General features: G+C 46.4%; 2 protein-coding genes and 1 long non-coding RNA gene across 5 annotated transcripts in view; 1 reads left to right on the top strand and 2 right to left on the bottom strand.

Moving 5' to 3' along the window:
• The window catches only part of LOC115307307, a 32,377-nt gene extending 27,260 nt beyond the window's left edge, over positions 1-5,117 (bottom strand). Inside the window, exon 1 of the long non-coding RNA XR_003915650.1 lies at positions 4,953-5,117. This is a non-coding gene — a long non-coding RNA (uncharacterized LOC115307307). The remainder of the gene's footprint in view (positions 1-4,952) is intronic.
• A 2,558-nt stretch (positions 5,118-7,675) lies between these two features.
• Positions 7,676-20,967, top strand: ANKDD1A (ankyrin repeat and death domain containing 1A). The gene is made up of 16 exons (XM_029958779.1): positions 7,676-7,710; positions 9,468-9,520; positions 10,140-10,243; positions 10,915-11,013; positions 11,566-11,664; positions 12,128-12,232; positions 13,058-13,156; positions 13,573-13,671; positions 14,600-14,698; positions 15,017-15,115; positions 15,334-15,432; positions 16,360-16,458; positions 17,258-17,353; positions 18,436-18,637; positions 19,338-19,469; positions 19,682-20,967. The coding sequence occupies exons 1-16, from the start codon at positions 7,676-7,678 to the stop codon at positions 19,741-19,743; spliced, it is 1,581 nt and encodes a 526-aa protein (XP_029814639.1). The 3' UTR covers positions 19,744-20,967.
• SPG21 (SPG21 abhydrolase domain containing, maspardin) overlaps positions 20,708-25,550 on the bottom strand; it is a 10,789-nt gene continuing 5,946 nt past the window's right edge. For 2 of the 3 annotated variants that reach the window (XM_018069628.2, XM_029958726.1), the window contains 7 exons: positions 25,032-25,193; positions 24,136-24,216; positions 23,376-23,521; positions 22,756-22,864; positions 22,185-22,292; positions 21,665-21,805; positions 20,749-21,364 (listed from right to left, as the gene is read on the bottom strand). In XM_018069628.2, coding sequence (XP_017925117.1) covers positions 21,242-21,364; positions 21,665-21,805; positions 22,185-22,292; positions 22,756-22,864; positions 23,376-23,521; positions 24,136-24,216; positions 25,032-25,193 — 870 coding nt within the window. In that variant the 3' untranslated portion in view covers positions 20,749-21,241. Of the gene's footprint in view, positions 21,365-21,664; positions 21,806-22,184; positions 22,293-22,755; positions 22,865-23,375; positions 23,522-24,135; positions 24,217-25,031; positions 25,194-25,550 lie in introns of all 3 variants that reach the window. The other variant, XM_008923102.3, reaches the window with a different exon arrangement.

Below are 25,550 nucleotides of genomic sequence, written 5' to 3'. Positions count from 1 at the left end.
AACGAGGCTGAAATGGGAAAGGCTGGGTTTGGCCCAGCTGTGGTGGCAGGCACTGGTTCCCACCTCACAGCTAAAGCCTCCCTATCCCGATCTTAGGTGAGGTTTTCAGCTCTGACTCATGCTCCTGCAGTGTCTAGCACAGAGTAAGCCACCCATCATACTGCAAGAGAAGGAACCAGGGCCTGGTGTTTCCCTGCACCCTGATGAGCAGACAAACTATGTTCAAGTGAGCAACACCCAGGTCTGAAGGGAGCAGAGACCCCTGAGCTGGCAGTGCAACAAAGGCCTATACAAAGTAAAACATCATCCCCTCCTCTGAGGACTGGCAGCCCACAGAACCCCAAGCAGCTCAAGTCCTATTCCAGTGGGAAGAGAGTGGGTGAGACAGATTTATGGTCACCAACAAGCCAATGTCACTGGAAGCAGAATCTCCTAGCACTGAGCACCTTTAAGAGACAGACCACCAGCAACCTCCTTCAGACCACAGAGGTCAGCTCAGGAGCTGCAGAAACTCTGCAGCCGTTCCCAGTTCTGCCTGATGGTTGCTTCATCTGGTCTCAGTCTGTTGCTACCCCTGTGAAGTGTCTGCTTGAAAGAGTCCCATTTGAGGACCTCCACAAGCAGCCACGGAGATTTAGTACACCTCCTCTTAGCTTTAGGGGTAGAAAACTTTATTTTCTAATCAGTCTTTCTCTGTAGAGAGAAGTATTAAAAGTTTCAGCTGGATAAGTGTGTTAGTGCCGACAAACTCATCCAAAGATTAACAGCAGAAAGCTGGAGAATTACAGGTGGCTACAGGCACAGACTGGTTGCCATTTGGCTTTCCTTTTCTATGAGTAACAGCAAGAAAATGAGTCAGACTCTATAGCTGAGTCACAGTGAGTGAATATAAACTTGCTCTTCAGACCAGGAGAACCTAGGCAGGTGGAGGAAGAGCTCTGTATATTCTTCTGCCCCTGACAAACACAGCATGGTGTGTCCATGGAGCTGTGCCAAGTCCTGCTTCAGGGCCCAGGATCTGCAAGCCTGTCCCAAAGGAAGACCCCGTGGTGGAAACATATGATAAACATATGACAGCATCTGCCTTCTGTTTCCTGTGCTGTGTAGAGATTATCTCTCCCCACAGATAACTGTCCTTCTCAAAGGGAAAGCTGGGGTTGTGCTTTTAAAACGCTGGAGACCAGCGACAACTGGAATCAACTCATTCTATACCTGTTCTCAGACCACGTGCCTCCCCACATTTCAGCACCATCTGCTCGACACTCAAGTGGTGTGATTACACATCTGCCTGGGGTTGTTTGTTCTCCCACCCCTCCTGAGCACTGAAGGCAGAGGCGGGACAGGCAAAGTGCTTTCTGCATTCACGTGTGCTCCCTCTGCACACAGAGCAGAGCTGACGCCCAGCTGAGCTCCCCCACCTCCTCTCCACTGATGTCATTATTTTCCCTGTTGCTTGTTGTGCCCAGCAGTGAGGAAGCCCCTGGAATGCAGCAGCCTGTGTTGGAGCTGTTCCTGCACTGATCACCAGCAACTCTAGCAGCAGACTTTAAAGGGAAGCCTGGTGGGCTGCAATAAAACAAAAGTCATCAGGCTGTGATTCGACATCAGCAGAACTCCTTACAGAGCACATGACTCCGTCTGCTGTCCCAGCCCCCTCTCCTCTCAAATTCCAAGACCATAAAATTACTCATTAGGCTTGGAACAAAATGCTCTTGGTGCACTTGCATGTGGCTGGAGGCAGAGACAGATGTTTTGGGCTCTGGAAGAAAATTGCTGAGAGAGAGAAATGAAACACTTCCAAAGCTGCACTGCTGCCTCCTAACAGTGTGCTTGCCTGCTCCTATTGCACTCCATGGTTTTCCATAGGGTCAGAGAAGAAAGGAGTGATGGCATCACAGCTGAGCAACCCTTTGCTTCCACTTTGCTTTTATTAAATCCTCAAACACAATTTTCTGTTTTGCTTCAAGTTTTGCATCAAGTCCTGTGGTGTGGCATAAGAGCAGCCCGGGGCTGTGCCTCTGGCAGTAGTTTCAGCACTTTGGGTTTATGGTTATAAGATCCTGCATTTCAGCTGCACTTTTGTCCTGTAAAGAGCAGGGAAGAGACTGCCTTTAGGAGCCAGACGGTCCTCAGAGGCCCAGGAAGCAGAGGATCCTCCCTCTTTTTACACATGCAGGGAAGTGAGAATAAAAACATTGCCTGCAGGCATGTCAGCGAGGAGATTAGGATTCAGTGTCTGATTATTGCTTGGTTTATACAAGGCAGCCATTCCCACCTCCCATAACCAAACACTTGCTCAGTTATCCATCAGATCTGAACCAGGGAGGGCCAGGACCCCAGCTCCATCACACCACTTCTCTTCTTAAATTCAAGAAAGAATATTTTGCCCTTTAGATCTTTCCTTGATATGTTTACTTTTGGTCACACAGTAGATTTTTAAGAGCATACTGGGGGTGTATTCCCAGCTTTGAAAGACCAGCCTCCATGATTCCAATAGAGGAAGTAGTTCAAAACACTGAATGACCACTGTGAACTGATCATCACCATGAGACAGAGGTTGTCACACCAGTAATCTCCCAACCATTGGTCAAACCTGGGACTCAGGCATTAAGAAGGTTTGAACACAATGGGCTAATATTGACCTCCTTCAGCAAAGCATCACAGAAATAACAAATTTCCCCCCCTTACAGTGTTTTCTAAGATATCATTCAGGCACAAATGGTACTGGGCAGGTATTTTTTTGCTTCTCATGTATTCCTGCAGGATAGATGTGAGCCCAGCTCTTCGCAGCTGGAAGGATACACCAAGTTGGAAGATATAGTGTCAGTAAGCTCTGTGTGGAGGTCAGGGATCAACAGGAGTGACCTGATCGCCAGGAACAACCCCGGTCACGGCGCTAATTATGTGTAAGCCTCACTTTCAAAGCTACATAGAAGCTTAAGCCCATTTATCTTTTCAAGGGATTTAAAGGCCTATCGGCTTTGGGAAGCGAGAGTGACTGGAGAGGGAAGTGCAAAATCACCAGCTGAAACCTCCAGTTACATGCACTGAATTATCTGTGTCAACACCATGCAGCAGAGTCTCCCAGGGCAAGGCTCACTCACCAACCCTCTCTGACAACTCTGACTTCCTTCAGACTTTTTCTTGCAAACAAACAAACAAACCCTTCAATTTCTCCAATGTGATTTCCTCCCAATCCCATAATACTGGATTACTCCTAAGCCTAAAGCAGAGAACATCACTTTGTGATTCAGGCTGCTTTCTGAGCTAGGAGCAACAGCTCTGCTGAAATACCTCATTCTGTGATGTCTGAAACACGACACAGGATGAGCAGAGTCTGGGAAGACAGGAAAAATGGAATTATAGGTTCGTGAAATGGACACTGACAAAAACCTGAAGTGTTGAGCTCACTCAGATGCAGTCTGTGTTTAATCCAGTCAGCAGACAGTCTCTGTTTAGCTAAATATTTGACTTCAAAATTGGGCCTGAATTATTACTGGCAAAGCTTCCAAGCTCCACAGGTCCCTCTAACAAGCTGTTCCTCTGTGGAAGCCTTGCAAGGAAATGAATGCAGCCTTTGAGGAAAATGCTGGATGGCTTCTCAAGCTTCCAGAGTGGGTTTGTGGAGTCCCATTAGGTATCCAGGCCTTCTGAAAGCTCCATATGTTGACAGTTAGAAGCTACAGGGCTGATGTTTGTGTGCATTGCTGGTATGTTCCCAGAGGAGTTCTGGCTCCACAGCATGTCACAGGAACAGAGTTATCAAAGAAAGCACCAAAAATAACCTAGTCTACAGAACAACTAAAAGCCTAGCACAGACAAAAATAAATAAACTGGAGCCACACATGAAGCCATGTAGCCAGAGCTGTAACGTGTATTCCATTCTAATGGGACATATCTGAAAGCACAGTTTGCAAGCCAGAACACAGAACTGGTATGGTTAGTCCCTTTCATAGCCACAGCAGGGACATTAAGCAGCACAAACATACAATTCCTCATGGCATCAATGGCAGCTGTGTACCACAGAGCTCAAAGATCTGGTTTAGGTGCTGCCAGGCAGAGCCCATGGTTGCTACCTCAGCACGCTGGGCTGTTTGACACCCTGTCATGTAAAAACAGACCATCAGCAGTGAAAGAGGAACGTGGTTATCCCCTCTCCCATGCAAAATTCAATGCCCTGGCTGTGGTAGCATATGTCAGAAAAGACAATCCTCCAGGGATGGAGGCTGCTCCCCAGCCAGGTTCCCCTGCTGTGGGCAGCTCCAGGAAAGCAGAGGCTTGGCTTCCCAAACTACAGGCAGCTGCAGGCAGGAGGAGTCACCTTCCAGTTTTGCTTCCAAAGGAAGATTATAAATTAAAGTCCAATTTGTTAAACCTTTAGGTAAGCAACTGTATCTGCATAAACACATACTGGTTTGTGGGCTGCATTACATGGCTAACTGCAAATCTGACCGACTTTAAAACACGGTGTATACACCTAAACCAGAGAGCTAACAGAGGCACATTTTAAAATGACATGGATTTAAACAGCCTAGCTGATGATTTTTGAATGTGATTGAAAATAATGATTATCCTAAACCAGTACATAAAAATTGTGCATGCAAGGTTAGAGCACAGAATGCTCTGTTGGAGAGCTTCACTTCTAAGTGACAAAGAGCACGTAGCTGGCTCACCTAAAATTATTCTTCAAGTGAAAGAAAGTCAAAGACTTTAACACCATTCTGAAGATGGGGTCAATGTCTGGAATATATTGTAAAAAGAGATCAAATTACCACCTCCCCCTATCATTTGTTATGCTACAACCTTAGTGGAAAAATCCAGAAGCTCTTTTAGGTCTGTTAGCTAATAAATGGATCGCCAGGCAAGTGTTCAGTGTCGTTAATAAATTGTCACAGCATTCTGTACTCGGTATCAGCAGAAAGGCTTGGTCCCTTCCACCCCTGAACACATACCTCTTCAGGAAGGACAGAAGGAACTGCCTACATAGCTTTTTTCTGCCTGCTGGAAACACCCAAGCTCACAAACAGATGTGAACTTTCCGTACATCTGCACTACTTCTCTCCCAAGGTCAGCATTAAGCAGCAGAAGAGCTGTGGATGATCAGTCCTGGCTGACTCAGGCTCTGGAAGACAATGACAATGACATTAACATTGGCAGGTTAAATCCAGACAGCTTTCCATCCAAGGATGCCTCACAGCATAACAAAAGACGAGCAAGAGCCGGAGGTTCCACCTAAGGCTGGGATGCCTGGTGCTTCCATAGTCCGTACAAGCAGGGATTATTCTTATTCCCTGCCCTATTCAGGGCTGTATCCCCAGCCCCCAGGCACTAGGATACCCAGTGGGAAGGGCTCAGCCCTTCTCAGCCATTCCTGCTGGCACCGTTCCAGTTTGTCTGAAGACACTTAAATATTCATCGAGAAAGAGCAAGGCTCCGTCTCGCCGGGTGCACAGACTGCTCTCCAGGGAGACAGGACACCTGCCTTCTCCACTCCCTGATCCATCAAATCATTAATTATTTAAAATAGCAGGAAAGAGCAAGGAAAACTCTCCGCACCAGACATGCTCACAGCCTGCTGTTTACGGTGCTCTCTGGGGTCTCGTGTGGCCCAGGGTTTGTATCTCCCCTCTGGCAGAAGCAAGGATCAAGCCCAGCTTTCCCCCTTCCTTGGGGAGGATGCCCTACCCGCTGAGCTATTGTACAAAAGAAGGGCTTCCCCTTTATCTAGACAGACCTTATGTTCGCTTTTCCTACCAGAGAGAGGGTCTTTTTTTTTTTTTTTAATTCAATTTGAATAAAAGGCAAACAAAACACAAATCCAAAGCTCTGAGAGCTAGCCATAAACCCCCACACATTCTGTGTTTGCTCAAGAGCTTAGGTTCCACCTCTCCATTTCACAATCAGGCAGGCTCGTGGTCCCACTGCATCAGTGAAGCGCTTTGGCTACCGAGACCCTCAGTGCTGGGCTTTAGTGAGTCGGAAAACACCATCTCCCTACCCTGCAGACAGCTCTGGTGTAACTGTGCCCACAGAGGGACGTGTCTGGAGCAGCAGAGGATCTCTGCATCTCTGCATCCCTCCAGGACATTGTTTGCCTCCCCACATCTCCCACTGCACCAAATGCCCCGTGCTCTCCCGCAGGAGCATCACAGACCCTCATAAAGGTCCCCGGGACAGAGGTGTCCCCCCAAACTGGCCTTAGCCCAGGGAACAGCCCCATCTGCACCCTGGAGTTCACTGCTCGAGCAGCAAATCGTGGCAGGTGAACAGCACTGGCACCCTCATGTGGTGACCGGGATCAGCATGTGCTCCCAGCCAAAATCAGCGGTACAGAGAGGAGGGAGGGCTGCAAGAGACTCCTCCAAGGAGTTCTGACAAGGACCAGGTCTGTGGGCCAGCATGGTACAGGAAGGGAATACAAACCTGATGTCACCTCTCCTATCCTGAGACCACCAGCAAAGAACCATAGACCGGTTTGGGTTGGAAAGGACTTTAAAGCTCATCTTGTTCCACCTCACTGCCATGGGCAGGGACCCCTTCCACTAGAGGAGATTGCTCCAAAACCCGACATGGCCTTGGACAATACCAGGGACCAGGGCCCAGCCCACAGCTTCTCTGGGGCAACCTGTGCCAGTCCTCCCCACCCTCACAGGGAAGAATCCCTTCCCAATATCTCATGCTAATGCTGCTCTCTGTCCAAGTTATGAAGCCAATTCCCTCTTGTCCCAATCACTCCACGTCTGTGTCAAGTCTCTCTCCAGCTCTGTTGAGCCTCTTTAGGTCAGTGGAAGCCGTCTGACAATAATGTCTCGCCTACACGCCTTACTCCTACTCCAGAGACTGAACAATGACCAATCTCTTCAGACCTGTACTCCATAGCCAGAGGTGCTCCAGACCTTGGAACATCTCCTGTGCCTCCCTGACTTCACTCCATCAGTCCACTCCTTCTTTATGTTGCGGAGCTCCAGAGCCACCCATTTGCAGTATTCCAGGGGGGATTGAGTCGTGGGGGACCCACAGAAACAGGTTCTGCATTCTCCCCCCAGCCTCAGCTCAACCTCGGCTTCCTTCCTCATCATATACCAAAATGGAGAAGAAAATAAGAATACAAAAACACTCACAGATACTAAAATGAGAGAATTCACTAAAACTCTGCAGAAAACCCTTTTCGCCCACCTCCTGCACTCGCCTGTCGGACCTGTGGTAATGAGAGCACCGCATCCCTGAGAACCACAAATTCTGACCCCTGCATTTTGGCGGAAAAAAAGCCAAACAATGTCACCCTTATTTCTCACAGAACAGAAATCCCTCTCCTCCTAAATTGCTTCGCGAAAGAGAGTTAGATTAATTTTAAATTAAACCACCCACCACCTCCAAGCCGCAGCGCCCACCAGAGCCGCGCTGAGGTGAGGGGCGGCACCCGGCCGGAATGGCGGCAGCTCCACGTACCCCCTCAAATCACGCCAAAACGGCCCGAGAAAACCGCGTTTGTCGGGAGCAGAGCTTGTTTTATGATATTTTGCTTTAAAGAGAAGCTACAGAGGCGCTCTGCGGCGGCGGGGCGGCCCGTGAGGAGGCGGGGACGCCAGCCTGCCAGCCCGCCCGGAGCGCGGCGGGACGCGCCTGTCAGCCCGCCCTGCCAGGCGGCCGCGGCGGCGGCGCTGATGTCGCCGACATGGGCGACGACTTGGCCGTCCGAAGCGACACCCAGTGAGTGGAGGCCAGAGGCGGAGGGCAGCCGAGCCCGTGGCGGCGGATTCGTGTAGCGGGGCCGGGCGGGCGCCGGGGGGAGTCAGGGACAGAGCGGCGATGCTCCAAGGAATAACCAGATGCATGAAAATGCGTTCAGAAACAAAGCAGGTGTATAAACCTACGCGTGAATTAAGAGTTGTTTTGCCTCAAAGCATCCTGTTCCCCTGAGATGCTGCATATAACTCCAGTACCCCCCACTTGGGGGTTTTGGCCCCCTTTATCCCCTGGTCCCCATCCTGGGTTGTCTTTGTGTCCTGCAGCTCCAGCTAGAGCCCTGTGGATGGTTTTATCACATTTCTTTACATGTCTTTCATCTCCTTTGCTGCTTTTTTACATCTCTTGCATAATAAATTGCCCACGAGTTGGTGCATTGGACTGAGGGTAAATAATTTAAAATGTGTTCCACGCTGTTTGGGATAACTGAATTCATATTCAGTAACACAAATTACAACACACTCTGGAATCTGAGCTTGAAAGAGAAGTAAAACTGCTAAATATCCACCAAAATGCTGCTCTTGGATGGGTTTATGCCATGATGAGGAGTGCATTTACATTTACAGAGCCAGCAGAGTCGTGTGGATCCTAAACAGGAAACTCAGACCATCAACTGGTTTTCCATGTGTTGCTGAAAATAGATAAATTGTGGCTTCTACAGCCTTGGTGATGCCGGGTTTGTTACTGCATCTTTACAGGTAGAGGAGAGAATAAATAAGGCAAAGGGGTGCTTTGGCATCTCTTGGCAATGATGCTTTGTGTGACCATAAAATGTAACAACACATTTCTGTCACTTGGAGAGCAGAGGCAGCAGCATTTTCTTAGCTGAAACATAGAATTTACTCCACTGAAAGAGTAGCATTTACAAGGAGGTGTGTGTGTGTTGCCCTTGGTGTTGATAATTAACAAAAACTCCACGTGTTTTTCATAAGTTCTCCTGATATTTCCTCTCAAATCAAGGGTCCATGTAGTGTGGAAATGCAATCCTGTTACCATCCTTGACAAGATGATAACAGAGTCTTAATATACAGTACAGGAAATCCTGTTTCTGCAGAAATCAGTGTCCAAATCCTACTGCCTTAATTGTAGCAGCAGGTTCAACATTGTGGAATGCACACTCTCAGATGATCGTGTCTGGTGTTAAGTGGATAAACACACTATTGAATGATCCTGTTGTATTATTTGTGGTTTTCTTGAGCTAAAGTTTTTTGTTTGAAGGTAAGGGGAATCGAAATTGGAGGACGAGATTATACCTCTGTTGCTCTAAGAGTCCACAGTAGGGTTGCCTTTCTTCTGTGTCCTCTGAACAGAAAAATGGGGTAGTGCTATTTAGGCAGCAAATCTCCTGTTTATCTCCTCAGTGTGGTGGAATGGGAACAATATGTTTTGACACCTCTTGTTTGGCATGTGGTTAGTGTCTAGTTGATAAGTTGAAACCAACTGAAGTTGCATTGAGCCCCTGAAGTAGCATTGAGATGCTCAAACTGCAGCCTGAGTTCTGCAGCAGCATAGGAGAAAGCAAAGCCTCTGGGCCAGCTCTCCAGTGGAATATTATAGGCTGAGGATCTGAGTCAAGCACTTCTTGAAAGAATTTCCCAAAAGCAGTAGGGCAGAGACCGAGTCCAAAAAAGACTGACACCAGCCGTGCCAAAAACTTTCAGAGCCTCCCTGTGGGGCTGTGGCAGCCCCAGAGTCACAGCTTTACTCTTGTTTCTTGGCAGGAAGGTTTGTTCGATCAAGGAGAAGATTGCTGGGGCAAGGCCCAGCTTGGAGAGTAAACACTCTTAAATTGTGCCTAACTGTGCAGGACAAATACTGCCAGTCATGGTAAATTATATGCAGAACTGCCACGGTTTATTAAGAGATGCAACACTAATCACAGGCCAGGCTGGCAGTTCTGTGCTGCTTGGATGGCTCAGGTTGCCTGGAGGGGGATGGCAGGACCATGTGCAAAGGCCTCCTTGTTGAGTGGTGGGATGTAGGTGGAAGGATGGAGGAAAGGGTGATGTGTCAGAGCCTTTACACAGGCTCTGGGCCTTAGAGGTGCCCAGAGGACATGGCCCAGAGGACATGGACTTCATAGACCAAAAGATTTTGTAGCTGGAGCAAATCCATGAAGAGAAAGAGACTGAATTAGAAGAGAAGTGAGTAGGATTGGAAGAGCACTGATGTGGCACAGGGATACTCATGGAAGGAGAGATGGTGGGAGAGGACAAATCCAGCAAACATGCCAACATCTGCAGGACTGGGATTCTTGCTGGAAGAATCTTTCCACAGTCACCCTTCCCTGAAGCCACAGGGGCCAGTGAGATGAAGAGGAGGTTTGTTGGGGCATGCTGCCCTGTGCTCCTTGCCAGCACTGTTTTAATGCTCACTCTTCTGCTCTGCTGCAGTGCTTCAGTCAGAGAAGGAGTTCCATGATGCAGCCAAGCGGAATGACACGGCCAGGATGGAGGAGCTCATCAGGAGAGGGGTTGACATCAAAGCCAAAAACAATGTAAGTCCTGGGTTTTTCCACCTCTAAGCTGCAGGAAGTGCTGAGGGCATGTTTCAGAACTGCAGCTCCTTAACGCTGCTCTTCTCATTAGCTGCTTAATTGGTCAAAGCTTTAAAATACACCACCCTGTGCTAAATAGAGCCTGTGGCAACCAAGCAGTTCCTCAACACACTGAGACCCCCGCTATCATCCTGACCACACTGGAAAGCTGCAGGTGCTGAGGGAGGGTGATCATTTATGGTTCCTCTTGTAACCTCTGTGCCAGATACAGACAGTATGAAAGGCTTTGATTTTGCTATCTCTGCATGCCAAGGGTGTGGGACAAACTCAGTCCCCAGTGCAGTTCTCTCCTTGTTGACCAATATCTTCATGGAAATATGGGATTACACACATCCCTACTGTTTCAGTCTGTCCCTTGATGGGCAGCAATGTTCTTCACTCCTGTGCTGTTGTTATAGCCCAGACCTGCAGTTCCTCAGCAGAAGGTGACTAACACCTGCCCGACAGGAGAGGAGAGAGACAGAGGGTTGTGTCCAAAGAGGACCCTGCACAGTGTGAGAAATTCTGGCTCCATGGTTGGCCAAGGAGATTTTGGGCTTCAGGAAGGCTGGTGGATACACACACACACACTCTGCATACATGAGCCTTCCTTCTCTATCCTTCCCTTCCAGACAGACCGGAGTGCCCTGCACTGGGCCGCGGGAGCAGGGAATGTGGATGCTGTGCGGCTGCTCCTGGGTCACGATGTCCCCGTGGATGATGAAGACAGTGTACAGAGGCGACTCTCCCTTGCATGTCCTGCAAATGTGTTCAGTGTTGGGGGAGTGCCAGGGACTGGGTGCTGGGCCAGCAGTGACAGACTTCACCTTAGCCCTGGGTGGGTGGCACATGGCACCTGCTGAGCAAGGGGCTGGAGCGAGACTTGTTTTCAGAGGTGTCTTTTGGCCTTTTCCTTGCATGCACAGTGACTGGGAGTAGGCTGGTGGAATCTGTGAGGTTTTCTGTAGAGCATGGGGATGCTTGGCTTCTGGTCATATTGTTGGGGCTTGTGGGATGACAGGGACAGTCAGCAAATTCTCTCTCCCCCATAACAACCAGGCAAATACACACCATTAACTAGGAAGCAGCAGTCTGGAGGCAGGTCTCTGCTGAGCTGCTGTGAATATCTGTGGCAGGAATAGTAATAACTGGACAAAGTAAGGCTAGAAAAAACGAGAAACAAATAGATTTGGGAAACTGCATGAAGCTAAGGGTACAGCTTTCCTCCATGGTGGGGATGGTGGTGGCTGCAGTTTAACTGTGAGTATCTCTCTTCTGCCCAGTTTGGAATGAATGCTCTTCTCCTGTCTGCCTGGTTTGGCCACCTCCGTGTCCTGCAGATCCTCATCAACGCTGGGGCCAAGACTAACCGTGTCAACAGGGTGAGAGTCTCCCTGTGTGGGTCCATCACACGGCTCTAGATGGTGCTGAGGGATGGAGAGAGACTTACCTGTGCTTAGGTAGTCCTGTGTGACAGCACCTACTCTGGGGAATGCCATCTGCACTCTGGCTTATTCCTAAAACAGCTGTAATCCAATAATTGTAGCTACAGAGATGCACACAGCATCCTCAGCTCATGTTTGTGCAGTGCTGATGTGGAAAGTGTTACAGAAGTGGGAAATGGGTTTAGTGGCTTAGCAGTCTGTGTATTCTAAGACAGACCTTGGTTGGGAAAAGCAGCATTAATACTCCAGTCATAACTTGCTGTCTGCAGCAGAAGGAAGTGTAGCCCTAGAGGTGCAGGGAGGCGTGGAATGGGTCTTTGCTAAAAGGAACAGGTTGTCAAAAGAGACTGTCCCACAGAGCTGGACTTGTGAAATGAGCAGTCCTTTATCTCCTCTCCAGAATGGCAGGAACTTACTCCACTGTGCTGCTCAGAGAGGACACGTCCAGGTCATAGAGTTCATCATGGAGGTCCTGGAGGATGTGTGTGTGGATGAGACAGACAAGGTAGGAAAGCTCATCACTGCTTTGTTTCTTGAGGTCTGATATTGCTCTGCTGAGTTTAGCAGGGATGTTGCTGTTGGTCTTGGGAAGAGACTTGGAGTCAGATGCTATTCCCAGAAGTCTTCCTGCAGAGTGGGCTTAGGGATCATGGGGATTCTGGCTCTGGTCAAACTTCTAGCAGCCAGGACTTTTGCAGAATAAATTCAGGAATTTCAGTGTCATACTCTCTTGCTGATGATGCTCCTGAGTGTGTTGTAGGTAAGTAATAACCAAGGGTGAACCTCATTCAGCATGTTCCAGCACTGGCTGATCTGTTCCTGGAGATGGCATAAGAACATACAGGAGCTAGTGCACATTCTTTTCTGCTCCATGGCCTTCATGTTTTCAAGAGTGATCCCCACTCTGATGCTTGGGAGTTAAATGAAGCAACAAGAGATTTGCCTTTCCCTAAAAGGGGTCCTCGCTCACCCTATAACTGGGGGCTTACATATGAAGTCAATTTTTTAATCCTTAGTTGTTTTTAATAAATTATTTATTATGCTCCACTTATAGGAAATAACCACTGAAAAGACCTCTAGACCTCTTCCAGTGTTTGGTGAGACCAACATGCTTGTTTGCCCCAGTGGGTAGTTCTGTTCACCTTGTTTTATTAGGGTCATCCCAAATATAATGCAGAATAAAAGCAGCAGAATAAAAGATAACTGCAGCACTTCTGCCCTTTGTGGAATGGGTTATTACCCAAGGCATCATTGTATTTCTTGCAGCAGATGATCTGATCTTTTGCTTCCTGAGCCTCTTTGGACTGTGTTTCCTTGTTTCCTTTCCCAGATGGACAGGACAGCATTTCACCTGGCTGCAGAGTATGGGAGACTAGAGGTGGTGGAGTTCCTCATTCGACTGGGTTGTTCTTGCAGTGCCAAAGACAAGGTATGGGCATAAAATGACACACAAGGGAAGTGAGGTCCAATGATATGGATATGAAAATCAGGGAACAGGTTACCAAAAGGCTCATGAAGGCGAGTTTCCACAGTTTTAACTATGGTTGTGGTATGTCAGAGCTTTTCTCCCCTATCCACCTTCAAGCCATTTGCACCTCAGTCCATGTTGGCTTTCTCTCTAGGGCTTTTCAAACAGGACATGCAGCAAGCCTGGTGTACCATGCTCCAGTTTAAGGTAGCTGGGCTTCTTCCCTCCCTGCTGCAACTATTAGAAGATTGCTTCAGTCTTGTGCTACTGGTTACAACCTCCTTCTCAGACACACTGCATATACTCTGTGCAAGGTTGTGGTGTATGAACACACAATCCTGTGATACATATATTTACGAAGTAATGTTTACTTTCAGGAAGCAAATACAGCATTGCATTTAGCTGCTAAAAATGGACACCTCTCTGTGCTGCAGAAGATTATAGGTGTTGGAGTGGACCTTGATGAAAAAAACTCAGTAAGTACATTTAAATGAAATAGTAACCACATCAGTTTCGCCCTTTTCCTCCCTAGAAATACATTCTTGCCACAGTCACCAGGCTGAATAGTCAGTATTGACAGGAGAGGTCAAGAAAATAGCTGATTTTATCTGAAGCCTGTGTGGGTAAATCCAGGTGCCACTTGAAGAGTATCAGTGAAAGGCAACATCCGTCTTGGACCGATTTCCAGCTCTAAAGTGTTGCCTTCTCTTCCTGCTGTATGTGCTGACCTGCCTTATCACTCCATTTAATCTCCCTTTTTCTCCCTGACCCTTGGACATTCAAGTGCCTAAATGGTTTTTGAATGTGTTTTAAACTAAACTGCACCATGCTTTATAGTATTGACTTAGTCACTGAACATATGGACCTTCTGTTTGAGATCTCCCTTTTGACAGGTCTGCTCTGGAAAATTACATGGCTGGAACACAGCTAATGATTTAGATGGCAAATATTGGCTTAGTATCACTGTTATTTATTCCAGGGCACACTCTCAATTAAGTTTATCAGCATTTTTTTTTTTAGTCTTGTTTCATTACTGTCTTTGAAAAGTGTATTTGATTGTGATTAAGATCTGAAACAAAGGGGAAGCCACCTTCTGTGGTAACCGGTAGCATTTGTCTCCCCCCAGATGAGCTGCCCGTTGTTCAAAGAGCAGTAATAAAACCAGATTAAATCACTTAAGAATTCTGCTTGTTTCTGTTTTCTTGTAAAGAAATGAGCTACAACCCTCTGAAGGGAGAATCTGGTTGAGGGTCATGGGTTTCCAGTTCCAGATCCCTGACCCTCAGAATTGGTACCTTACCATGTCATGGATTCAGAAGATGGGGTAGAGTCTTGCTCATTCTGCTGCTCTGTCTTGGCCTTGCCTACAGAAATGCTGCCTATGTCCTCTTCTACCTTGTCCAGGAAGGCCTTACAGCTCTGCACTTGGCTGCTGAGGGGGGTCACAGGGACTCTGTGAAGCTGCTCGTGGAAGCAGGAGCTGATGTCAATGCCCAGACCCAGGTTAGCTCCATGGAGGTCATTCCATTTCCAAGCACTACTTTGTGGATTTATGCCTGGCTTCCCAGGCTGGGCCTTGTGAAGCCCAGCATTAAGGAACGGCGCAGGGAGACCAGAGGAAGGTAGACATGGTTTTGTACAAATGGGCAGGTGAAGCTCCCTGGGACTGGTTTGGCTGTGGAGACAATCCATGAATTTGTCAGTGTGGGGCCATGGGGCTCTTGCAGGAGGGAAGCAGAGAGCTTTCCGTGGGCAGTCTGTACCAATTGCAGCCTCTGAGAAGCCCTGACTAACACCCCTCTCTTCTGAGGTGCCTCTCAGAAGAAGATGAACTGCCTTCATTACGCAGCTCTGCATGGCTATGAGGAGATAGCCAGGATCCTCATGGATGCAGGAATCCACACTGATGCTGTTAATCATGTAAGTCCTTCTCAACGCTCTCACCACTTAAAAAAGGCCAAGTCTGTGGAGCTGCTCGAGAGCACCAAGCAACTCTGCAAGGACCAGTGCTGCAATATCCCCAGTCAGCCCCCAGTGCTGAGTGGCAGCTGTGATAGAATAAGACATGCTGGGCACAGCATGGTCCTTTCAGTGCCATGAGCTGAGCTCTTCCTAAGCACAGGGTCTTCTTTCGACAGCAAAATGCGTCAGCGACACACATCGCGGTCCTGCAGAACTTCCCAGCCATGGTGAAGCTCTTCATCGAGGCAGGCTGTGACCTTGACATTCCAGATAATGTAAGACTGCAGCTCCTGTTCTTTGTCTTTGAATTGTCAACCAGTTTCTGGGGGGATTTGATTACCTTGGGGACAGGGTTAAAGAGAAGTGCTTTAAAATGTGGAAAACCCGGAAGCACAACTTAGGAAATGTGAAACCCGTGAAATGATTCTGAGTGTTGCAGTGAGATAATTGCTTGATGGCATTCAACACATGGGCTGTGACACATCCCTGGGACCTGTGCACAGCAGCACTGCAGTCAGCTCTCTCCTCCTTGTTGGAAGCAAGTGGGAGAAACTGGAAGATATTCTGCAAAACATTTGGAGGGCTGAGAAAGGGAGGCAAGCCTGCAGATAGCTGGTTGTCTCACCAAGTTGTAATTTTCTGAATGAAGGGCTTTGTGTAGCTTGTTTCAGTTAATGTTCATTCTTGTAGCAATGTTCCCTCCTGACGACACCATACAATTGCCACATTTTGTGTTTGATTTTACTTGTTTCCATTAAACAATCCCAAGGGGGGACATTAACCCAGCCCTGTGTCCCAGGAACAAAGAACTGGCACAGGTCCTTCCCTGCCATGGCCAAACTACCTGCCCAAAGAAATTGTTTAAATAATAGGAAATAATATAATCCTATAAGTGACCCTAGAGAGCCTTATGGAGCTGAAGATGTTCCTTATCTAGACTGAAGCCTAGAGGATTAGATCAGGGAGGCTTCTTAATGCTGGTCCTGGGACAGGGACAGACCAGTTCTGCTCAGCCAGAGGAAACCAACTCTAGTTGGAGGTAGGAGGGTGTTTAACCCGCAGCTTGAAAAGGGGTAGAGGGGAAAGGAGGGCAGAGCTGACAGCATTCTTACAGCATTTCCTCCTGGTAATGTTCTGCCTTGTCCTTCCAGCTTCACACTTGTCCTTCTCTGAAATGTAGTCCTTTCTCCCTCCCTGTGCAGAGGCAGCAGACCTCACTCCACATCGCTGCAGAGCACGGCAGGCAGGACATCGCCGAGATGATTCTCATTGCAGGAGTTAACCTGAAGCTGACAGACAAGGTAAAGTCTCCATGGGTTGAATAGGTCCTGTGGGAGTATGGAGGAAAAATATAGATAGTCTTTGCCACTGTCTTTCATCATTTCCAAGGAAGGCTAGTAATATTAAAATCTGGATATTTCCAGGGATAAGGCCTTAAAACACTGCTGAATAGGTTATTTTGTTGTGTTTTCCAGGAGAGAAAGGCAGGTAGACAACAGTTCACACAATGAGCAACCTTTTCTTTCTCAAAGTTGATCTCGTTTCTTCTGCTTCTACTTGTGCTATCGCACACATTAATATCAAAGATCTCAAATAATGATAAGCAATAGTACCCTAAGAATCAGAGCACACATATTTTAATAGGATAAAGTATCTGATCTAGATCTGGCATTGTTTCCAGGGCTTTTGCCCTCTAATTAAATATCAACAGAATTCTAGAAGCATCAGGTAAATTGCATGTGGCCTGAAAGTGTGGTGTGGCTTGAAAGTGTGGTATGTGCCCAGAAAATGCTGAAGAGGCTTGGGCAGAGAGCAAAGCAGTGTTTGCCATCCTCAGTGGGTTAGAGCACATGCAGACCTGAAGCCACCTGGCTGAACTTGCCACCCACCAGCACTCTGTGGAACTACAGTGACACTCAGTCAGGGAACACATTCACACTTCTCTGTGTGAAATTTGGTTTCTGCTCACATCTGCTGCTTATAGGTGGAGAATAGGTCCTGGCTGGGTGCATTACTCAGTAGTCCTGCTGCTGTAACAGAGAGCTTGTACCTCCTAAGGTGAAAGGTCTTTTCCAGCTCATTTTCCCCTTCTAATTTCAGCAGGGGAAAACGTCTCTGGATGTCGCTGCCCGAGGCAATCACATCAACCTGGTGGACATGATTATCAAAGCTGATAGGTTTTACAAATGGGAAAAGGTGAGCAGCTCACACACCATCCCCTGCCCTTTCCAGGGCAGGTGGAGCTTCATCTACTCCATTGAGACTCCACATACCAGCTGTCAAAGGAAAAGAAATACAGGGCATCCTGTAGCAGCCTGACCTCGACTTTCATCCCCTTACTTAAGAAAAACAGAAGTCTTCATGGTGCCAACAGCATCTACTTAAGGCTTTCCTTATTTAAAAAGGCCCCTGTTGTTAGAAATCCCAGGCTGTGCTGCCAGGAATAGAAGTTTTCAAAGGTTCTTTGACAGCTGTTCCCAAAGCCCTGTAGAAGGGGGTTGGATAGCATTTGTTCCTTTTTCGAGGAAAAATTGAAGGACTGAGCAGGAAAATGCTTGGCCTAATGTCACCAAATGGGACATGGTGAGTTTTTCAGCAGTGGAAGAGAACTCCTCCTGAGAGCAGTGATCAGTTCTTGTTGGAGTCATACAACCAGCTTTCCTCTCAAACTGCAGCTGCTCAGCCCCAGTCTGCCACCTGAAACCCTGCTTTCCCCAGGCCTGTGCCCAAACCAAGCTGAGCAGAGCATGTGGAAAGTACAGCCAAATGCCACATCCCTTGTGTCTTAAGATTTTGGGCATTTTCCCATACCAGGACTCTAGAGGGAGAAGAAAAGGAAGGAAAGGAGGGCACACACCTGTGGCTCAGGCACAGCTTCAGGAGTAATGCTGTGTAGATCAGGCCCTTCATGGGCTTCCCATGCAGCCCTAGGGAATGTCATCCAGCCTCTTTGCAGCAGGGCATGTAAAGGCTGTGAGCACAAGCCTGTGTTGCAGGGAAGCAGGAGATTTAATTAAATGATCCTGCACCAAGGCCAGATAAAAAGCAGTATAGAAATGGAAATCACAATCCATGGGTTTTTCCAGCAAAGCAGCTTTTAACGTTTTTTGTTAAAGTGCCTGGTTAGTACAGAGCAAAACAGGAATAAAGAGAGTAAAAAAAAAAGTGCTGTGCCAGAATGAACTTGCAGCGACCTGCAGAGCTGAGGGTGTGGGAGGCTGCAGAACGACAGGCACCCTTGCAGCACCCCGACTGAAACCCCTGTTCTGGCTTTGCAGGACAACCTGAACAGCGACTCCGACTCATGGGTGGCAAAGCACTTGACCTTTAAGCAAGATCACAGGCTGGAAACACAGCACATTCGCTCAGTCATGTGGAGATTAGCCACTAAGTACCTCAAACCTGGGGAATGGAAGAAGCTGGCACATTACTGGAAATTCACAGATGCTCACATTAGAGCCATTGAGCAACAATGGACAGGTATAAAAATTTCCCAGGTATTTTCCTTCCTTCACTTGAACTGTGCTTCTCGGAGATTCAGCTGCAGTAAGAGCAAAGCATGAAGGAAACCTGTTGGTTTATTTGAAACAACCTAAAGATTAGGTTAAAAATTCTGCTTTTAATGACCGCAGACTTACCTACACACTGGAATTTGTCTAGGAGTAAAGCACACAAGCAGGGGGATTAGTGGTTCATAGCTCATTCCTTATGAGGCACTTACCAGGCTGGTGGGTTCATGCTACAATTCTTGTTCTATTGGACATGAGAAACTTGCTAGTTTTATTTTTTTCTTTGAAGGATATGAACCAAGAAGGCAGTGAAGTTCCATTTAGAGTTTAAGAGATACATTAACAGAAGCAGGGTCTGAGGGTCTGGTTTGGCTCCTGTCAGGACTCTGTAGTTTGGATAACGTGAGCAAAGGGCCAAGCTGTGCTCTGAAGGCAGAAATTCTGTATTGCCATGAAAGGTTGGCCAACAAGTCCAAGCTCATGCAGGGCCACTCCATTAAGTTTCACATGAATCCAGCAATCAGACCACAACCAGGAAATTAAACTATACTTTGGAGCCTCCTAGTAAAATCCAAAGGAAGGGGTGTCCAGACCCACCAGTTCAGAAATCTGCTCTAGTCAGGGCCATGCACTCCGAGGGTGGGATTCCATTTGTGGTCTGATCTTGCCAGGCACTAAAAGCTACAGGGAACACGGCCACAGGATGTTGCTGATCTGGCTCCATGGCGTGAATACTGCAGGAGAAAATCCAATCAAGGGGCTGTATGAAGGCCTTGTGGGGATTGGAAGAAGAGATTTAGCAGGTAATACTTTTGTCTTCCTTCACTCAGCATTATTTAAATCAATTTATCTGAACTCTGGGGTTACACAACACACACAGAGGAAAACTTCAGTGAAGCCAATTCACACAAGCTGAAAGCACCTGCCCTTCCCCCTTGCTTCCATTACATGTCATTTCTTTCCTCTTCCTGCCATGGCTCCATACTTCCGTGCAGCAGAACATTCTCTCTTTCAGAAAGTATCCGGAAAAAAGCCAACGCAGACTCCACCTCTCCACGGAAGTGCACAGCGATGTAACACCGCGAGCAGCCTCTGCTGGTCTCAGAGCTACAGGAGAAACACTTCTCTGCTGCTGCTCAAAGGCAGCTGCAACTTAAGGGCTTCTTGTCAGAAACAGCTGGCACTGCTGCACCCTTCTGGCTCTGGAATGACAAGGGTAAAACAAATGCTTGTGGTCAAAAATGCCTCTTTACACAGAAGGGAGATTTTTATCAGCAATTTCCTATGGTCTGGGTACTGTAAAGGGAGTTCAGTGAGCAAGCCTCACTTGTCACACTGTATCAGGAAATATTACACTGTTTTACTGTAACTTGTTTACAGCACGTTTGTACAGAAATTTTTGTCAGTTTTTTAAGTTAATGAGGGTAAAAAGCCTTTGTTTTAAGGAGTGTTCTTTACTTACCGTATTGGGGTGTGTCTGTCACTTCCCTCTTATGGTGGGAATTTAAGAAGCAAAATCAAAGATGCCATTTTGTCCTTTTGGAACCTTAGGGGTTGTGATCTTTAATGCTTTGACTCTTCACAAAAAGTTTCTGAGAACAACATTAACATATATAGTGTTTATAAGTTTACATTAACAGAGGTGTACTGTTTATAAATCAAATAGGTGACTAATGACCCCTCTTACCTTTTCAAACTGTATCTTTTCAAGAGATCAGTTAACTACACAACCTCTGGCAAGGACATATAGTTTCCTTACATACCAATTCATCATCTAATACTTCATGTTTCTTTTTTACAGCATTGCAAGGGGAAAATAATGTCTGTATTTCAATAAATCTAGATCGTACCCTCAAATTTGCAAGTTATATCTTGTCATCTTTATTTAAAAAACAGTACAACATTCTTACTTAGTGCAACCTTGGGGAATTCAAGCAGAAAGTGCTGGTTTTCTTCATTTCCAGAGGTGTCTGTAGAGGCAAACCAGGACTGTATTGAACTCCACTGCTGTTCTCTTGGAGTCAAAACAAGAGACACTTGCTGAAAGTGAAGTTTTATTGAAAACCATTTTTAAGCAGCAAGAAAGTTAAAAATTCAAATGCTTTATTTCAAATAGAAACAAACTAACTTACAACACAACATATGAAGCAAATAAGTGATGGCAACATGGTCACTTAAACATTTTTTAAATCAAACATTCAACAAAAATATATGTCAGCTTATAAGGACACAATCTGCATGTGGTAATATATACAGCCAAGTGAAAAATATAAAAAGAAATATACTGTTCTGCTTAAGAACATGACAGTGAAGACTTTGGTAGAAAAAATGTCTTTATTGTTTAAAAGTGTAGTCTTCAAAGATGCTTCCTTGAATCCAAAGACTAAAAATTAAAGAGATCTATCCTATTACACTGCTGGAGGTTTCTGTCCGTGGGTAGTTCACTGATTGCTGATCCTGTAGGAATCACACAGTGATAATCGGCTAACACAAGGGAAAAGGCAGAGTGGGAACAGTTGATTGTACACAGGAAGACCACCAAAGTGATGCCTCTGCTTCACTGGCACTCCCAAGCCTACTGCTCTTCTTGCTCGTTGCTGGTGTGAAGACTGATCTTCTGGACTTCCAGCTCCTCTGCACTGACCATGGAGGGATCGATGGCTGCGTACCGGGTACCGTGGAACTGCAGCAAGTGGATCTGTGGGACACGGGAATAACACGGGAACAGCTGTAGAAGGACACTGTTTTGATAGAGGAGAAACATTCCTTCCAAGTAATTTTTGTGAGGATGAAACCATGGCTCCGGAGTACAACAGAAAACCCCCAAAAGCTGCTCCTCCATGAATGTGGCTGCTCCAACCCTGCCCTTTGGTATCAGAGATCTCCGAGCACACAGAGCTCAGGGAAGTCAGGAAACAAAACAAGCACAGAGCAGGAGTTTCCTGCTGCTCTTGTGGCTAAACACATTTTCAGATTGAGTTTGAATTCAGAGACTCACCTGAATATACAGGTTGACCTCAGCACTCCTGCAGAGATAGGGGAAGTTGCCTCCTGTTTTGAGGTGAGCTCTCCTGGCATTGGGGTAAAGTTTATACATTTCTTCTTTCGCTTCCGTCGAAAGCGCGCTTTGGTCGAACACCTACAGAACAAGTCCCAGCAGTCAGCTCTGAATCTCAGATGTTGTTGTTACATCAGACTGGCTCTGTGTTGCTCCTAGAAGTGCCTCTCAGCTTCTTTGTGGAACAGTGTAATGAAATGAAAACAAGCAAACTTGTTGGGCACTGACAGCTATAGAAAGCCAAGGTTGGAGTACTGGAACATATGGCAGAGTTACTGCACTAAATATCCAACTCAGTGTAGCAGAGAAGAGTCACAGTGTTGCCCAGTCAGCACAAGGCTTCCCTAAACACAAAGTTACATGCTGCAAATGCTTACTAACTTGCTAAGGGAATATCAAGCCCATCTGCCAAGGGGAGGAAACAGTGCTTAAGAAAAAAATTTAGTTGACATGAACTTACATCCATAATGGTTACAGGGATGTCTCGGATTTTGTGAGGTTCTACATAGGAGTTCTGGCAGTTGAGGGTGAGTCTTGAGGCAAGCTCGCTCTGCCCCAGGCTCTCCAGCTTGCAGGAGAGAGAAACACTGATTTAATAACATATTTCACTGCAGAAAGTTAATGTAATGTGAACAATAAAGTCAAAGAGAAGATAGTTTTAAATGGATGAAGGTTATAATTCCAACTCAGTATTAGTCTGCATGAGACAAACACTTAGAGCATGTTCCATTAGTTGCTCCTGCCCCCAGGGAATGGCCTACAGATGTATCCCAGTACTTTCTCCTCTTTCATCTTAGTTCCTTAACTTCCTCTCTTTTGATCTACATAAATAAACACAACTAAGGTAAAGTCACCACACCAGTTAAACTGCTGGGGCTGTGACAGGCAGCACCTGCTAAAGATCCATTCCTCACTCCTCCCTCCTGGGCCAGGGAACGAAGAAAGCACAGAAATCCCTACACCCTCCTGGCTCAGTAAATCTACAGAGTGATACCACAGCCATTGGAGCACACCTGTCATTGGATACCTACCCTGTCCACCATGAAATCAATCCCATCTGCCATTTCAGGATCTAGAGGACCAGATGCAAAGTTGCCAAGGACAATTTTTTTCAGCATAAAAGCAGGCATCAGCCAAAAGCTAGAACAGAAACAAGATGTAACAATCTTCAATCACCAAGGACTCCAGCATTGAGATGTTTTGTTGTAAACGCTCCCTTTCCTTGCACAGACTTTGTGCCTTAACTTCAAATGAAATCCTGAAAAAGCTTAAAGAGCAGAGAGATGGAAAACATGGCAGCTTGGTGCTTGAAATGTTCTGGGAGGCTTTTAATCTTACATGGCAAAAGGGTATTTTAAACACACTGAAGAACACTTTTCTTGCCCTGAACTTTTGTTAGAAAACAGGCAGAGTTTTTAAATCTGACCACACATCCACAGAGGATCACAGAACAACTTGTCTAATTCCACACTCTCAGTTGTGAAAATTTCCACTCCCCTTGTGGTATAGCTTTAAAAGTCATAAGCATTCCATCCCACACCTCCCTTACCCAGTTGAATGAGATCAGACACAAGTCCAACCCAATCAGTGGGACATTTCATTGCAAAAAATTAATGCCATAAGTCTGCTTGCTTGTCCCAGTCTTCCTTACCTGTTTGCTGTCCATGTCTGATTGAAGATAGAAGTGTCACTAAAGGCATTACACAAGATCAGAGACTGAACTCTGGGAGATTTGTGTGTGTATTCAGCAAATTTTTGAGCCAGAAAGCCTCCCAAAGAAGCTCCAAAAAGGTGAACCTAATACAAGGAAAAAAACCCAAAAAACAGATGACGTTACACTTGCGAAATGTAACCTCTGAGCCACAATGCTTGATGACAAAAATAGGTCATTCAAGTTTACCCTGTCCCCATAACCCATTTTTTGAAACAATCACTATTCCATTCATCTTCTGGTTTTATGAGTGACATAAATGTGATAAATACTGACAGAAGGAAATGTTCCACACAGAATCACAGTGCAAACTTCTTTGTGTTCATCAAGCTTAAGAAAAACCCCGAACATTTCACTTTGTTCTCCATAACTATTCCAACCCAAGGTACTTGACTGTGGTGTTCTGTATTATGTGAGTTAGGAATGATAACTTCCATGGGATCTCATGAAAAACTGAAGTCAACCCATACATTTTAATAAGCATAGAGTAGCAGTTGAATTTAGGCCAAGTGTTACAATTTCCAAGGGTATTCACCTTCAAAAATAAACTAGTTTCAAATGTGAAATTGCAACACAGCCTCTTTATTTATAGCCTGCATTTTTGTGTCCTATTTTATACCCTGGCTCTCAAACAAGACCCTTTCAAACATCAGGTTTTTACTGCAAGGATACATGCACTTCCCCATCTCCAGGCACTCACTTTATCCAGCTGAAGGTGGTCTAACAGTTTCCTGAATCCATCACAGAACTCGAGGTGATCCCAGTACACTGGATACTGCAACTGAAATTATACAAAGTTAGGAAAAGCTGGTCTCAGATCAATCTGCTTCAAAGTCATACCGGTTCTCACATTAAAGGTTTAGGGACATCAACCTGCCTCTCCTGCAGGGTGAGGCTCCTCAGCAAGGTCCCCACAGTCCAAGGGTGCAAACACCTCCCCCTCACTTACACAAAAACACACAAAGCGCTGCAGAGCAAGTTTGCTGGGGAAAGTGCAGCATTGCCTCATCCTGTAGTCAGTGGGAAGGGAGGCTGTAACTGTTCTTCAATAGTTTTGTAGCACGTAACAGCTACAGAAATCATTAACTGCTGCAAGAGACAGAGCAGGACTCCTAAAACCAGGCTGTTTAATATTGTACAAATCAATCATTTCAGTTCAGCTCAGGAGCTGGGAAGCCACAGAAGAGCAGGCTGGGTTTGAAGGAGTGACATAGCATTTGCAGGTATTATATGGGCTAAGAACCACATTATCCACCATCCAAAAGGAAAACACAGAAACCTTGAACTAACTCCTGTGTTTGCCTCAGCACTACTAAAGATCCAGCTGGAGGCAAAAATGACTTGTGTCCAGGATACACAAGGGGAAAAATAGGTCGAGAAATTAATTGTGTGCATGCACAAGGTTTTGGTTAAATGCTGCTGTGAACACACAGCAGATTCCAGCCTGGATCCATATGCTACCTACTCCTTAGTAGCAAGTAGTAGCAAGTTTTTGGTGGATTCCCTTAGTCAAAACTAAGAAGTTCATTATCCAACTTCTGATTAGAGCAACAAGCACAAGCACACCAACTCTGACACAGGACTGAGGATACTCACAGCAATAACTCTGTAGCCCCATCCAGTCAATGCCAAAATTTGCTGGAAAAACACATCTGCAGTTCCACTTACAGGAGGGAGAAATATGAGTGGGCAGCGAATGCTCCTCGGTCCTGCATCATACAGTGACCAGACTTTACTGTCATCATCATCTACTATTATCTGGAAGGAGAGGCACAGGAGGGACAAGAAACACAAGACAAGTGAGGTTCTTCAGCCAGCTTCCAGGATTACTTCTAGAAATTTCCATCATCTAGTAAATGTTATCATACTCACAACCATCTTTTATTCTTCCTCACAATAACTTTCTTCTCTAAGGTTGTTTTCTAACTGGAATGACAATCATTGTGTGGGCATAGCTGGAGCAGAATTGCAGCCATGCACCATCAGACCAAATGCTTTGTGCACCCTGAGATAAGCTGGACAAGGAACTGCACCTCAGGGAAGGAACTTCCATGCTCAGGAGAGACCCAGGAGGTCAGTTCAGGGTACCAAGAGCAGCAGCTGGAGGCTGGAAGA

This window comes from Manacus vitellinus, unplaced genomic scaffold (genome assembly GCF_001715985.3).
Source record: "Manacus vitellinus isolate BGI_N305 unplaced genomic scaffold, ASM171598v3 scaffold_16_pilon, whole genome shotgun sequence".
In the NCBI taxonomy this organism is placed as follows: domain Eukaryota; kingdom Metazoa; phylum Chordata; class Aves; order Passeriformes; family Pipridae; genus Manacus; species Manacus vitellinus.
Note: the sequence above shows the minus strand (reverse complement) of the source record. Positions and strands in the feature narration are given on the sequence as shown.

Excerpts from the sequence above, each read along its gene's own strand:
- ANKDD1A (XM_029958779.1), top strand. The coding sequence starts at position 7,676 with ATGGGCGACGACTTGGCCGTCCGAAGCGACACCCA. Across the intron at positions 10,244-10,914 it reads ACATCAAAGCCAAAAACAAT|ACAGACCGGAGTGCCCTGCA; the intron begins GTAAGTCCTGGG and ends CTTCCCTTCCAG. Across the intron at positions 13,672-14,599 it reads ACCTTGATGAAAAAAACTCA|GAAGGCCTTACAGCTCTGCA; the intron begins GTAAGTACATTT and ends TACCTTGTCCAG.